Genomic DNA, 16,643 nt, shown 5'->3' on the forward strand with positions numbered 1-16,643 from the left:
CAGTCTCACGTCAGAATTAGATGTTAATCCATGTTTCTCAAAGGTCAAATATCAAAGTTGTTCCAAACATTGGGTTCTTGGTCACCTCCCTGACCAAGGCCCTTCCCTCCCGATTGCTCTGTTTGGCCGAGCGGCCAGCTCTAGGAAGAGTCTTGGTGATTCCAAACTTCTTAAATTTACAGTTTTTCTTGATTGCTTAAACACAAAAACTAGTTCCTGTAGTACAAAAACCCATACCCTTACGTCATTCCCAAAAACACACACACATTTCCCATAACCGTAAACACTATTCACCTGTTTCCATATGTTCAATTAGAGGTCGAGCGATTATGATTTTTCAACGCCGATTCCGATACCGATTATTGGAGGACCAAAAAAAGCAGACACAGAAGTTTTAGGTTGTAGTTATTATAGGACTTATAGGACTATTTCTCTCTATACCATTTGTATTTCATATACCTTTGACTATTGGATGTTCTTATAGGCACTATAGTATTGCCAGCCTAATCTTGGGAGTTGATAGGCTTGAAGTCATAAACAGCGCAGTGCTTGAAGCACAGCGACGAGCTGCTGGCAAATGCAGGAAAGTGCTGTTTGAATGAATGCTTATGAGCCTGCTGCTGCATACTACCGCTCAGTCAGACTGCTCTATCAAATATCAAATCATAGACTTAATTATAATATAATAACACACAAATACGAGCCTTAGGTCATTAATATGGTCAAATCCGGAAACTATCATTTAAAAAACAAAACGATTATTCTTCCAGTGAAATACGAACCGTTACGTATTTTATCTTTTTCGCGAATGCGCTTGTTAAATCATCACCCATTGGGCAAAGTAGGCTGTGATTCGATGATAAATGAACAGGCACCACATCGATTATATGCAACGCAGGACAAGCTAGATAAACTAGTAATATCATCAACCATGTGTAGTTAACTAGTGATTATTTTAAGATAGATTGTTTTTTTATAAGATAAGTTTAATGGTAGCTAGCAACTTACCTTGGCTCCTTGCTGCACTCGCGTAACAGGTAGTCAGCCTGCCACGCAGTCTCCTCGTGGAGTGCAATGTAATCGGCCATAATCGGTGCCCAAAAATGCAGATTACCGATTGTTATGAAAACCAGAAATCGGCCCCAATTAATCGGCCATTCCGATCAATCGGTCTACCTCTAGTTTCAATATTCAAAACTCTTTCTGCAAAACCTTACACAAAAGTGGCCAAATAAATCTTTCATTGCACTATATATTCATTCAGCAAGCACATGCTCTCAATATAATTTACACAAGTCATGACAACCTAAACTCAAAGAGCACATCTTTCTCCAGGTGGAAACACTAAGCCTCAATCAGAATTGCAGGATCAATAAATAGGGCCTAGAGGCATGTCCATGTGCTTTGGAACAATGGATCGTAACAATGCCGAAGTTGCAAGACAACAGAGAGGAAGAGGATGACGTAGGCGGAGACTTCTCACAGCTGAGCAGGAGACTACCCTGGAGAATATGGAGGTAGGCGGAGACTTCTCACAGCTGAGCAGGAGACTGCCCTGGAGAATATGGAGGTAGGCGGAGACTTCTCACAGCTGAGCAGGAGACTACCCTGGAGAATATGGAGGTAGGCGGAGACTTCTCACAGCTGAGCAGGAGACTGCCCTGGAGAATATTGAGGTAGGCGGAGACTTCTCACAGCTGAGCAGGAGACTGCCCTGGAGAATATTGAGGTAGGCGAAGCCTTCTCATAGCTGAGCAGGAGCCCTGGTGAATATGGTGATTGCCAATAATGCCATTCGTTAGAGGGAAATTCAAATCCAAATAGTTGAAGACCTGGTAGTCTTCCAAGGAATTGACAGCATCAGCATTGATCAGATTGTTCAGAAGAACCACGTCAGGACAAAGCAGCTGTATCGTGTGCCTTTGGAAAGGAATTCAAACAGAGTTAAGGAGCAACGATTCCAATATGTGCAGGTAATTGCTGTACTGTACAGAATTTTTACAGTATGTATAGTATGGCCCATCTCTCCAGCATATCAATACAGTACTGTATAGTAACGTGTTACAGTAACTGCAGTACACAATCTTTCATTCCAGTACAGTAGTACACTACAGTACTATATTTGTAGTACAGTAAAATGTGTGTTTTTTAATTCGGAAGAGAATGTTTGAGCTAGATGCCATGGCTGACCCACAGTAGTACATCCATGGATGAAGCAGGGTTCAAAATAACAAAAAGGCACAAAAGGGGGCGCAACATTGGTCACCATGCCATCATACAAGTTCCTGGCCAGAGTGGAGGCAACGTCACCCTATGTGCAGCCATCAGCAATCGTGGCGTCCTCCACTGCCATGGCAAAGTGGGTCCATACAACAAGGCACAACTCCTTCAATTTCTAGATCAGCTGCACAATAACATTATTCAACAGGAAGGGGAGCCAGGGCAACCAGAGCAAGCCCAATATGTTGTCATTTGGGATAACGTGAGTTTCCAACGGGCTGCTCTGGTTCGCGCCTGGTTCAATGACCACCCCAGGTTCACCGTTCTTTTTTTGCCAGCATATTCTCCATTTCTGAATCCGAATGAGGAATTCTTCTCAGTATGGCGGTGGAGAATGCATGACTGCAACCCCTACGCACAGCAAAACCTCCTGGAGGCAATGGTGGACGCCTGTGGTGATGTCTCTGTGGAGTCTATCCAGGGTTTTCTAAGGCACACAAGGGCATTTTTCTCACGCTGCCTAGCAAGAACAAACATAATGTGTGACGTTGATGAGATATTATGGCCTGACCCAGACCTGAGACAAGATGATAATAACGCTGATGCTGAGTAACCCCTATACATTTGCTGCATTTGGAAATAAAGCTTTTGGAAATTGGGTATTTTACTGTGCATGGACTCTTCCTTACATGTTTTGTGTGACATTTCAAAGGTCAGGTTTTTGACCAGAACAGCATATACAGTAGTATTCCCTTATCCACTAATGTAAGAGGTATTTGTTACAGTACTGTTTTGAATTTCTCTCGCCAGGGTGTTCCTGAAAGGGTTATCTGGATAGTCAGTGCTGTGATTTTACAAAGTTCCAAATTATTTCTCTGAAAACCTATTCTAAACATTTTGGTAGCAGTGTTTTGAATGAATCCCTCCAGTGTGTAACTAACAGTCATGTAGTCTGTTTGACAGTTTGTGTGTGTTGTCTGAGGGCAAAGTTTGAATTGGGACCCAGAAGTTAGATGTTTGTACCGTTGGGTGTGAGTTTTTAAAATTGTGTGTGAAGATTTGAGAAAATGGTGAGTTGTTCCAGAAATTGTGTCTAAGCAATTGAGAAAAACTGTAAGAAAGATGGAGGCCACTGTGTTCTTGGGGACCGTCAACGCTGCAGACATTTTTTGGTACCCTTCCCCAAATCATCTCAAGGATGATCAATGGAAACGGGATGCACCTGAGCTCAATTTCGAGTCTCATAGCAAAGGGTCTGAATACTTACATAAATAAGGTATTTTAGTTTTATTGATTACATTTTTTGTACAATGTACAATCTTTTTGCGCTTTTTCATTATGGGGTGTTGTGTGTAGATTGATGAATAATTATATATATTTTTAAATACATTTTAGAATAAGGCTGTAACAAAATGGAAAAAGCCAAGGGGTCTGAATACTTTCCAAATGCACTGTATGCGGGTATCTTTGTGCGTGTCTGATGGACTTACAGAGTAATTTTTGACGTTGATCTTGACACCAGCTTTAGCCCCTCCGAAGGGTACATCTGGGGAGAGAGAATAAAGCTTAAAAATTGGGGCTTAAGAACACACACAAACACGCACACATGCACACACACTTCATTGCTTTGAAAACAGCTCACCGAAAATGCTAATAAAAAAAATCTCTCAGATCAGTGTGTATATTTGCATGAATTCAGGAGCATCAAGGCATGAATGAGATGTGAACAGAGAGGAGAGGGACTTACCAACCACGGCACACTTGTATGTCATCAGAGAGGCCAGAGCCTTCACCTCATCAACAGACACCTCTTCACTGTAGCGGATACCTGCACAGACACAAACATAGGGAGTTAACACATGTAGCCCAACAATAACATAACACAACACACAGTAAAGTTGACAGGAAGCCAGTAGGGATGTAATGATTCACCGATAAGCATCAGTCCGCGGACCACAAACTCATCCAAATGTAGCACGCATTCGTCTGAAAATCGATTCAAACATTACAAATGGCAGGTTTGGGGCTCATATTACATTGTCTCTACCTTCCGAAAATAACTGATGCGACCTCTCCTTCAGTGTCAAACTGCATGTAAAATGTGAACAGTCATTGATCTACAAGTCATTTTGCATGCAGAACATCCCCAGGCAATATCAGTGGCCTAGTCAAACTGGGCACTGTGCCCAGATTCACGCGCTGGCCAACGTGAGGTAGGAGGCCTGCAGTTTCCTGCAGCTAGCAGTTTCCTGTCAGAGGACAGGGAGGATGTGTGCATGTGTGACATCATCTCTAAGCGCCATACAGTGTACTGAAGCCCAGTCCAGAAACAACCCCTAGCTAGCCAGTAGCCCCTGCTGTGTTAGAGGGGTGGTGTTCAGCAGAGTAGAGCACACCGTAGCAATTACATTTATCCTGTTTCACGCCACCTAAACATGACCTTCAGAGACTAGATAGCCTAAGACGACTGTAGGAGTGTGTCACAATAAGATGCTCGAAGGCCTTGAACATTTTGCTGAGACTCTCCTTTGAACTACAGACAAAGCAATGACTGAGCTAGGCTAATTCAATTCACTGAACAAAAAAATAGATATATTTGTATCCCCTGTTCTCCTATAACCACTCCTCCTTTGATTATCTTCCTCCCCGCGTCCTCCTCAACTCCTCTCCCATCCCCCACTATTGCAGCAAAGGAAAAAAAATAATGTTTAGAAACAATCCAATGAAATGAGTCTCTGGGTTGGCTAGCTCTCACCCACACACACACACACACACACACACACACACACAAACACACAAAAGAAACAAACTGCCGTGTATGTTGTGTATACACACACAAAAATGAATGCAAACACAGGATACACACGAACAAACATACGCCCACACAGACAAACCCAATTGCCCAAGAGCACAAATTCACTACGAAGGGAGTCCATAGTGGGCTGTTAGTCACACAGTGGAAATGAGACCTACTCGAACAATAAAAACGTAATTAGCCCTAGACTGACTCAGACTCTGCACCACAGGCTCCCTCTTCCACTTCTGCTTGGAAATGAGAAGAAGATGTTAGAGATTTAGCAGAGTAAACGTCCTTTGACAGTGACATACTTCCTGAAACTCCCTAACACTGAATCACTCTTGCACATGCAGGCACACAGTTCTGCAGTGTTCCAGCTAGAATATGTGAGGTTCTGCAACTATTGTAGTAGGACCAGGTACTGTGTAGAGAGCCTTGTGGGTTTGTTTGTTAGTCTGTGGTATCTGCAGCAGCAGCAGCATTACAGCAACAGCCTTTGCACTTTGTCATTCACCTTGACCATCATATATAAGTCAGCAGGACCAAGGGTCTCTCAGCTTGATTATCAATCATTAAACCTGAAAATGAATAACAGCCATCAGCCCTTTACCCTCTCTAATCTCTACCCCATTGTTAGATAGGCCTAGGCCTACACAGAAAGCATCAACCCTTAACCCTCTACTTTCTCCCCCACTTCTACACACACTGACTGTAACAGGCCTTTACCCCATCTTACGCCCATTTGGGGCAGCAGGTAGCCTAGTGGTTAGAACGTTGGGCCAGTAACCGAAAGGTTGCTGGATCGAATCCCTGAGCTGACAAGGTAAAAATCTGTCGTTCTGCCCCTGAACAAGGCAGTTAATCCACTGTTCCCCAGTAGGCCGTCATTGTAAATAAGAATTTGTTCTTAACTGACTTGCCTAGTTAAATAGCCTTCCCTGTAGCTCAGTTGGTAGAGCATGGTGTTTGCAACACCAGGGTTGTGGGTTCGATTCCCACGGGGGGCCAGCACAGAAAAATAAAAAAAAAAATGTATGAAATGTATGCATTCACTACTGTAAGTCGCTCTGGATAAGAGCGTCTGCTAAATGATGTAAATGTAAATAAAATGTTAAATACATTTTTTTTTTTTTTTTATCATCTAGCCTCACCATCAGTTATCTGTGTGCCAAATAACTGTGCTAACCCTCATTTGGTAGGGAAGTTAAAGTCTTCAGGTCCTAGTCAAGGTTATACAAGAGTGGTTAATTGAACCAGCTCTGTTAAAAAGCATACACTGACAGGACAACAATGTTGCTGGATCACACAGAAAGGGGGAACACAGAAACCATGAGAAGTGCAGTGGCAGCCAAACTCAGAACAAGGGGGAGAATGGAAAGTGTGACTAAGCTGCAGAAAAGAGTTTGAGGGAAGCATCTGCTCTGGTGGCATGTGACCGTGTGAGTTAAGCATGCGTGACGCACAGTGGTGATGCGTTGTGAAAGTGATTTCCATCATTAATCATCTATACACCACACCAAGTGTTCAAATATTCTGTCAGTCAGTGGGTGCACTTGATTCAGCTTGGGTAGGTGGTGAGCTGAATCAAGTAAGTAACGCTTAGTGAACACTCTTCCCTCCTCCTAGCACAATGCTGACGAATAGGAGCGCCTGGGTACATCACCACCCCTTCCCCTCCTTCACTCCACTCCTCTTCAAACAACTGTTTATCCCCCTCTCCCTCCCCCTCACTGTAACTCATCCTGGTCCTCACCACACAAAGCACCCACAATGCAGGGCTGCACCAGCCTACAATTCTCTGCCTTGAACCTTCAACCACATAGCCCCCATCGTTATACCACATACACACACACACACACACACACACACACACACACACACACACACACACACACACTCTGCAGCCTTGCCCTACCCCCCCAGGCCCTCCGCACACCTGACCTCTGCCTGAGCAGAGAGCACCATGCTGCTTCACTCACACACACCTATAGGCAGGGAGGGAATACCCACATCACTTGCCCTTCACTGTTGTGTTTGTGTGTGTGTGTGTGTGTGTGTGTGTGTGTGAGTCTACTATGTCCTGTTTCTGTTCCTAGACGGTTGATGTATGGGGCAGCTGGCAGCATGTGCTGAGAGTGGTAGAGGGGTGCCAGTGCAGGGCTTGCCCAGTGAAATGCCAAATGATCACATGATCAGCTTCTCTGGCCACCACATCTCAGCTAACACTAATTACACACACACACACACACACACACACACACACACACACACACACACACACACACAGACACAATACAGTGTAACACCTGTGTTATAGCCAAAGATATTAACCCATCATTGGTTATTATTGCTAACTCTTGTCTATTAGTGCCTACACAAGGACTATGCCAGAGCTGGCTAGTCAACAATAGTCAGTATAAATGTTTGTATCTAGGTTCTAGTTACTGAGAGAATGCATTGATCAGAGCTCTGTTACAGTATAGAGCTATCTTGGAAACCAGTAGTATGATTCGCTGATTAGCCCTGATAGCCCAGTGTCCTAGAGCTAATCAGGGGGCTATACTAGCTAGCCATGTCAGCTGGCTCCTGTTACTGTATGACAGCTAGCTCCAGGCAGCCTCACTAGGTGTGTGGGAAGGTCATTGATCCAGTGTTGCAGAGCTACACTCCCCGCATGGCATAGCCATGACAGGCAGAAAGCTAACGTTACACGCTGTCGAAATAACCATATTCCACATCCAGACCAGTGATGCTGTTAAATTAAGCCTATGTAAGAGACGTATCTTGCATTATCTGCTTCCCTTATAGCTAGAGTTAGCTAAAGAGAGAATCAGTGCAGTTGTTCTCACAGCTGAGTAATGGGATAGCTAAGTAGCTAGCTACCTAGCTAGCCTAGCAACAAGCTCGCTGTCAAACCGCACAACCACTTGAAGAAGAGTTGAGAACCAGGAAACGGCGCTTGGCAGTATCTTACCCCCCTTGCAGGGCGTCCTGTGCTGGCTGTGCTGGGCGCGGTAGCCCTCCACTACCTCCCACTCTCCGTTGTCCCTCTTGATGGGGAAAGAGACGCTGAGGACGTGGTTGCAGGGCTTGATGATGCGGAGAATCCCCTTCACTCGTTTCGTCTTCTGTTCGGGGGTCTCCCTGCTCTTTAGGTCCTCCACAAGCTTGTCCTCAACGATGGCGGCTCCGCGGTCGAAGAAACCCTCCACCATGCGAAAGAAGTTGGGGTCGTCGGGCTGCTCGCTATACTGTCGGACCCGCATTAGAGAGGCCGATGCCGGGAGAGCAGAGTCCACGCACCCCGAGGCCAGCGCACTGCCCGCCCCGCGGGATAACAACTCCCCGAAGTACCGGTACATGATTGGGCTGGTTGACTAACCGTTTAACGTTAAAATACAAACAAAAAATAACAACAGCTAAAGGGGGGTAGCTAGTTTGGTATCTATTAACAACAGGGAAAGAAAGAGAGGGATGGTTGGACGACACAGCAGTACTCCTTCCCTGTGTCTAGTATTCAGACTGAATGACGGTTGGAAGTGCGCGCCCGTTTGCTTTAAAAGGCAGCGCTAACCAACGAGGCGAGGACTACTCCGAGACCGCGACGCACGCGGAAGAGGAGAGCACAGCTCTGTGAAGGAGGTTCATTTAGCGGTGAGCGTCCACACGGAAACAAAGCGCGCTCCCGTGTACGTATCCCTTTGATACAGTATGCTGCCTGATGTCAAATGTTTATTGTGTAAGTGTGATATATATATATAATATATAGCCTACATACTCTAAGATAGATGCAGCTACTGAATCTCCCAATGAGAAAATTGTGGAGTTATTCTGATGGGATCCTGAGAAGTTCATTTTGTGGTATTCTAGATCGCTATTCGGCTCCTGAGTGGCGCAGCGGTCTAAGGGATTGCATCTCAGTGCTTGAGGTGTTACTACAGACACCCTGGTTCGATTCCAGGCTGTATCACAACCAGCTGTGATTGGGAGTCCCATAGGGCGGCGCACAATTGGCTCAGCATCATCCGGGTTTGGCCAGTGTAGGCAGTCATTGTAAATAAGAATTTGTTCTTATCTGACTTGCCTAGTTAAATAAAGGTAAAAAAATAAATAAATGCCACCTCTGAAAGTCTGACTGGAAAACAAATCTCTGAATGTTTCTTACGAAGCAGTTATTTTAGTAAGAAAGACAAAGAATGTGGGCCTGTGAGTGTGACACACGCGTAAGGTTGAAATTGTTATTCCATCAAAGTTTCCCCTATATTATGAAAGATAAGATAATCTCTTTAATACACCGGTCTGTTACAGATTCTCTCTCTTTCTCTGTCAAATCACATAGTGAGAACATCCGTTATAACAGAATAGATGTATAACTGATAGTAGCCCACTACTCCAAAACGTGCACCCAGGCCCGAGTTTGGGAAACCCTGCTATAAAGAACCCTTTCCTAAGATGATATAAACAACCGTAAAAATGGTTCTATATAGCACCAAAAAAGGGTTCCACTATGGTTACAACCCTTTTTTACGTTTTTTTTATAGAACCTTTATGGAGAAAGATTCTTTATAGAACCATTCTCAATCTCAAACGTTCTTTGTAGAACCATACTGTGCTTTTTATTTAATAGACATATTATATGATTAAAATTCCATAGGTTTTATTAATGTAAATGTACATCTGCTAATTTTGATGTGTGCTATGTTAAAGGGTTTAATTTTGAGTGATAGAACCAACAGGAATCACAGAGCAATGTCATTCTAAATTTGGGTTGGATAATTAATTGGGCTTTAATTATGATTTCCCTGACCTATTCCCTATTCCTGACTACATCTCTGATAATGAGGACCCCAATCCTGAGCACAAGGACGCAGATGTGTAGCTCATGTTCAACACTGTGTGTATAAAGTGCCCAGGAAGGGTTCTAAACCAGATGTGTGTGATTTTATTTGTATGTTCCATTTTCTGTTCCAGATTGACTGTGTTTTGATAGGGAAGGTATAAAACTCAGAAACCCAAAGGAAGGTTGTTTACCATGGATGAAATGTCAGGCACCAGAAGGATGTATTTTGTTTGTTTAAATGTAATGCTTGTACCCTTACATTTATATATAAGAAAGATGGGAATATCTTAAGGAATGTGAAGGAAAAATGTGAGGGAAATATTCTCTGTTTGCAGGATCAATTAGACGTACCTATATAATTATTTGTAGCTTTATAATAGGAGCTTAGTATAGGAGCATCTGATGGTAAGAGCTCTCTGCTTAAAGGAGTTAAGAAGGCATATTGCTGTGCACATACAAGATAGTTTCACCACTTCCCCTGCCTCAGGGTTGGTTCCTCTCTTCCACGTTCACTCCCCGCAGCTGGTCTAGGCGTGTAGTCAAGGACATGGGGCAACTGCGGGATAGAGATGACTTGAGGGACAGAACAACCTGTTATTGTTTCCAAACATCTTTGCTTCATTTCCACAACAGTTCACTGAAACACCTCGGAACACAGACAACCCAGATTCAAACCTAGTCAGTCATACATCACTACATGATGATGCATCAGTCCTAGAGCTGTGTGTGTCTCCTAAGTACAATCCATGTCCCACTATAACACAGGTGTTCTATTAGTTGAAGTTTGGGTTAGGTTTCTCTCAGCGGATCATTTACACTACTATGCCGCTTCCATCCAGCCACCATGCCCTGTAAACAACAACACAGTAACAATTGATCTGAGGATAATTTACACCTATTAGCCAACAGCCATCCAACACCTGCTGATGCTCTGGGTACAGCGCAAACATCTACAGTGGCTTCCTCTCTATTCTTTTCCTCTCCCTCATTGCAATTGTCTACAATGACTTCCTCTCACCCCCTCCTCGCCTCATATATCCCTTTAATCTGGCCATGACGACAACACATCAGAACAGTACCGAGGACAGTGGTGTGGAGGATGACTACGATGTTTGCTTTCACTAGTCCAGGTATTTCACATCAGTTCAGGTGCAGGGAAGGAGGAAAATAAGCGTCATTAGATTACTGAGACCAGGGGTGTCTCTGTAGATAGAGGTCTGAAATACAGTGCATTCGGAAAGTATTCAGACCCCTTCACTTTTCCCACATTTTATGTTACAGCCTTATCCTAAAATGTATTAAATACATGTTTTCCTCATCAACCTACCCACACACACACAATACCCCATAATGACAAAGCGACAACAGGTTTTCAGAAATGTTTGCAGATTAAAAAATAAATAAATACAGAATTACCTTATTTCCAAAAGTATTCAGACACTTTGCTATGAGACAAAAAATTGAGCTCAGGTGCATCCTGTTTCCATTGATCATCTTTGAGATGTTTCTACAACTTGATTGGAGTCCACCTCTGGTAAATTCAATTGATTGGACATCATTTGGAAAGGCACACATGTCACGTCCTGGCCAGTATAAGGGTTAATTGTTATTGTAGTTTGGTCAGGACGTGGCAGAGGGTATTTGTTTTATGTGGTTTAGGGTGTTTTTTTTGTAGTAAGGGCATTTGATTTAGTATTCCGGGGGTTTTTGGGCACTGTTTGAGATTCATGCATTCTATGTTTAGTCTAGGTAGTCTGTTTCTATGTTGAGTTAATTGCGGTGGACTTCCAATTGAAGGCAGCTGTGTGGTGTTGCCTTTGATTGGAAGTCCTATATTAGTTGGGTGTGTTTGTCTGTATGTTTGTGGGAGATTGTTCTGTGTTTAGCCTTGTGTCTTGCCAGACTGTTTTGTTGATCGTTCTTTCTTTTTGTTATTTTGGTGTTCATTTTGAATTTATTAAAACGTCAAGATGAGCATACACATACCTGCTGCGTTTTGGTCCTCCTTTACCAACGACGACCGTGACAGAATCTCCCACCAAACCAGGACCAAGCAGCAGAGGAAAAGGGATTTCGAGTCGGACTGGCGGGAGAGATGGACCTGGGAGGAAATTCTGGACGGGGCTGGACCTTGGCACCAGGCTGGGGAGTACCGTCGCCCACGGGAGGAAATTGAGGCAGCCAAAGCAGAGAGGCGGAGGTACGAGGCCTTGGACGTGCTGAGGGAGAAGCACGAGAGGCACCCCCAATAAAAAAAATTGGGGGGGCACACGGGTAGTTTGGCTAGGCCTAGGAAGAGCCGGAAGCCAGCTACCCGTGGTTATATGGAGGAGCGTATGAGGTGGAGGGCGCCATGTTTCACTGAAGAGCGCACTATCTCACCCATACGCATGCACAGTCCGGTGCGCATTATTCCAGCCCCTCGCAGGTGCCGTGCTAGAGCGGGCATCCAGCCTGGTAGGAGGATGCCTGCGCAGCGCATCTGGTTGCCGGTACGCCTCCGAGGACCAGGCTACCCAACTCCTGCTCTACGCACGGCTACCATCAGGCCCCTGCACAGCCCAGTCCGCCCTGTACAAGCACCCCGCTCGTACAGGGCTACTAGTTCCAGCCAGGACGGGTTGTGCAGGAGGTAAGATCAAGACCGCCTGTGCGCTTCCATAGCCCTGGGTTTCCAGTTCCTGTCTCTCGTGCGGACCCGGAAGTGCGTCAGCCCAGTCCGACTCGTCCTGTTCCCGCTCCCCGCACTAGCCTGGAGGTGCGTGTTCCCAGTCTGGTACGTCCAGTACCAGCACCACGCACTAGGCTTCAAGTGCGTCATCCCAGTCCGACGTCGCTAGAGCTGCCCATCAGTCAAGAGTCGCCAGAACTGCCCATCAGTCAAGAGTCGCCAGACTGCCCGGAGATGCCAGAGTGGCCAGACTGCCCGGAGATGCCAGAGTGGCCAGACTGCCCGGCGATGCCAGAGTGGCCAGACTGCCCGGCGATGCCAGAGTGGCCCGACTGTCTTCCGGGTCTGCCAGAGTGGCCCGACTGTCTTCCGGGTCTGCCAGAGTGGCCCGACTTTCTTCCGGGTCTGCCAGAGTGGCCCGACTGTCTTCCGGGTCTGCCAGAGTGGCCCGACTGTCCTCCGGCCCAGCCCGAGTGGCCCGTCTACCCGGAGCTGCCAGGGTGGGTCGTCTGCCCGGAACTGCCAGAACCAGAGCCACCTCCAGATATAGGTGGGTTGGGGAGGGGGGGTGTAGCACAGTGCCGTCGTTGACGGCAGCCACCCTCCCTTCCCTCCCTTTAGTTAGGGGGATTTTGTGTTGTTGTTTGGGGTTTTTGTTATTTTTGAGGTGCTTCCGGGGTTAGCACCTTTAGGGGGGGGGGTACTGTCATGTCCTGGCCAGTATAAGGGTTAATTGTTATTGTAGTTTGGTCAGGACGTGGCAGAGGGTATTTGTTTTATGTGGTTCAGGGTGGTGTTTTTGTAGTAAGGGCATTTGATTTAGTATTACGGAGTTTTTTGGGCACTGTTTGAGATTCATGCATTCTATGTTTAGTCTAGGTAGTCTGTTTCTATGTTGAGTTAATTGGGGTGGACTTCCAATTGAAGGCAGCTGTGTGGTGTTGCCTTTGATTGGAAGTCCTATATTAGTTGGGTGTGTTTGTCTGTATGTTTGTGGGAGATTGTTCTGTGTTTAGCCTTGTGCCTTGCCAGACTGTTTTGTTGATCGTTCGTTCTTTTTGTTATTTTGGTGTTCATTTTGAATTTATTAAAACGTCAAGATGAGCATACACATACCTGCTGCATTTTGGTCCTCCTTTACCAACGACAACCGTGACAACACACCTGTTGACAGGTCATGTCAGAGCAAAAACCAAGCCATGAGGTCGAAGGAATTGAACTTCGACCTCATGGGGAAGGGTACCAAAATAATTCTGCAGCATTGAAAGTCACCAAGAACACAGTGGCCTCCATCATTCTTAAAATGGAAGAAGTTTGGAACCACCAAGACTCTTCCTAGAGCTGGCCGCCTAGCCAAACTGAGCAATCGGGGGAGAAGGGCCATAGTCAGGAGGTGACCAAGAACCCAATGGTCTCTCTGACAGAGCTCCAGAGTTCCTCTGTGGAGATGGGAGAACTTTCCAGAAGGACAATGCAATGGGAATTTTAATGTTTGTGCTTATAACTCATTTCTGTGTTCTATTCATGTGCTTTTGTACAAAAACCAATTTCTGTGTTCATGCAAGTGGTTGATTGATCAAATCCTCCTCTTATTAGTAGCTGCAATTTGGCAGTACGACCAGACCTTGTTTTGAAAATAAACAAAAGATCTCAGTTTCAAGGTCTCAACTTAGAGAGGAGAAGCCTCGTAAAGTGTTGGTCGGTCACATGAATGAAACAAAACGGTAATTATTAATTAATTATGCAAAAATAACTTGTCTGTGTGTAGCTGTATATAAGACAAGTGCTGGGTCTGCCCAGGCAGAGCTCCTGATTGACATGTGTACTATGGTGCATTGAGTTGGTTGGAACCTCTCCAGCGCATTGACAATAAACAATGATTCATTTAAGATTGATTTGGAGTGTCCCTGTGCAAGAATTTCCACGACAACATCTCTGCAGCACTCCACCAATCGGTCAGACCTTTATGGCAGAGTGGCCAGGAAGCCACTCCTCAGTAAAAGACACATGACAGCCCGCTTGGAGTTTTCCAAAAGGCACCTAAAGGACTCTCAGACCATGAGAAACAAGATTCTCTGGTCTGATGAAACCAAGATTGAACTCTTTGGCTTGAATGGTCCTAGTCAGGATCGATGGAAAGATGAACAGAGCAAAGTACAGAAAGATCCTTGATGAAAACCTGCTCCAGAGCACTTAGGACTTCAGACTGGGGTGAATGTTCACCTTCCAACAGGACAACAACCCTAAGCACACAGCTAAGCCAACGCAAGAGTGGCTTCGGGACAAGTCTCTGAATGTCTTTGAGTGGCCCAGCCAGAGACCGAAATTGAACCCGATCAAACATCTCTGGAGGGACCTGAAAATAGCTGTGCAGCGACGCTCCCCATCCAACCTGACAGAGCTTGAGAGGATCTGCAAAGAAGAATGGGAGAAACTTCCCAAATACAGGTGTTCCAAGCTTGTAGCGTCATACCCAAGCAGACTCGCGGCTATAATTGCTGCCAAAGGTGCTTCAACACAGTACTGGGTAAATCAAATCAAATCAAATCAAATGTATTTATATAGCCCTTCTTACATCAGCTGATATCACAAAGTGCTGTACAGAAACCCAGCCTAAAACCCCAAACAGCAAGCAATGCAGGTGTAGAAGCACGGTGGCTAGGAAAAACTCCCTAGAAAGGCCAAAACCTAGGAAGAAACCTAGAGAGGAACCAGGCTATGAGGGGTGGCCAGTCCTCTTCTGGCTGTGCCGGGTGGAGATTATAACAGCACATGGCCTAGATGTTCAAATGTTCATAAATGACCAGCATTGTCAAATAATAATAATCATAGTAGTTGCCGAGGGTGCAACAAGTCAGTAACACAAGAAAAAGTTGGCTTTTTCATAGCCGATCTTTGAGAGTATCTCTACCGCTCCTGAATACTTATGTAAATGTGATATTTAAGTTTTTTTATTTTTAATACATTTGCTAAAATAAAATAAACTTTTTGCTTTGTCATTATGGGGTATGGTGTGTAAATTGATGAGGGAAAAAAATGATTTAATCATTTTTAGAACAAGGCTTTAACGTAACAAAATGTGAAAAAGGTCATGGGGTTGTCGTGGAAAATTGCCTTAAGAACATAACACTCTTACAAGAACTTGTGAATTCAATATAGACTTTAATACAGAGTAGCAAAGCCGAGCCCTTCCATGGAAGGACCCTACCACACACGCAACAGAGCCGAGCCCCTCCATGAAAAAGACTAAATTCTCATATTACAGAGTCCTATCTTTATATGATTCTGTCTTTGCATAACGTATAGAGTCCCCTCCCTCTATATGAAAATAGCTTCCCTTGACCGTTCTTTACCATTATCTCTCCATATCAGTTGTTGCTTGTTAACGCCCACATCTGACAGCTGTATAGATTATAATGCTAGCAGGGCCTCCTCATGTGGTACAAAAATAATGCATGCAGTGTATGCTCATCCTTTCCTCTGTACTTCTTTGTCTGGCTATCTTGAGTATTTGGGGCCCTTTCTGCATAACTCAAGTCTGGTTGTCAGGTCGCTATGCCTCCCACCGTGGCCTGTTGCTCTATCAGAACCAGATGGCTTCTTCTCCTCCTATAGCCAAAATATTTATGTTCTTTCCCCTTCAGCACATCTGCTTATCTCCCACAGGGTCTGAATACTTTCCGAATGCACTGTATATCAGGTAGAGGGAGTGTTCAATGCATCAGTGATGCGATGTCAGAGAGGTTGAGAGGTTGAGAATTCACCTTAAATGTATACATTTTCATACACCTAACCAACTATCATTGTTACACTAGCAGCGACATGTTAGATGAAATACGCCAGATATTGAGATGAATATTAAATAGAAATGTCTTTATTGAGGCCTACTGTAGTAGCATGGTCACCTGCTGTGGGGGGAGGTGCTCATTTTGGAAGTGTGCTGCTCTTTTGCAGTGGTGGAAAGTACTTAAGTAGTACTTTAAAGTATTTTTACTTAAGTAGTTTTTGGGGTATCTGTACTTTACTACTTATATTGTTGACAACTTTACTACATTCCTAAAGAAAATAATGTACTTTTTACTCCTTAAATTTTCCCTGGCACCCAAAAGTACTAC

The 16,643-nt window shown here is 44.7% G+C and overlaps 1 protein-coding gene across 1 annotated transcript in view; it reads right to left on the minus strand.

Moving 5' to 3' along the window:
* The window catches only part of LOC100136404 (glutamate dehydrogenase, mitochondrial), a 37,839-nt gene extending 29,246 nt beyond the window's left edge, over positions 1-8,593 (minus strand). The window contains exons 1-3 of the mRNA XM_014179401.2: positions 7,992-8,593; positions 3,968-4,048; positions 3,711-3,766 (exon numbers count right to left, since the gene is read on the minus strand). Of these exons, the coding sequence (XP_014034876.1) occupies positions 3,711-3,766; positions 3,968-4,048; positions 7,992-8,379 (525 nt within the window). The 5' untranslated portion in view covers positions 8,380-8,593. The remainder of the gene's footprint in view (positions 1-3,710; positions 3,767-3,967; positions 4,049-7,991) is intronic.
* Between the last annotated feature and the right edge of the window lie 8,050 nt (positions 8,594-16,643).

Source organism: Salmo salar, chromosome ssa28 (genome assembly GCF_905237065.1).
Source record: "Salmo salar chromosome ssa28, Ssal_v3.1, whole genome shotgun sequence".
Lineage (NCBI taxonomy): Eukaryota > Metazoa > Chordata > Actinopteri > Salmoniformes > Salmonidae > Salmo > Salmo salar.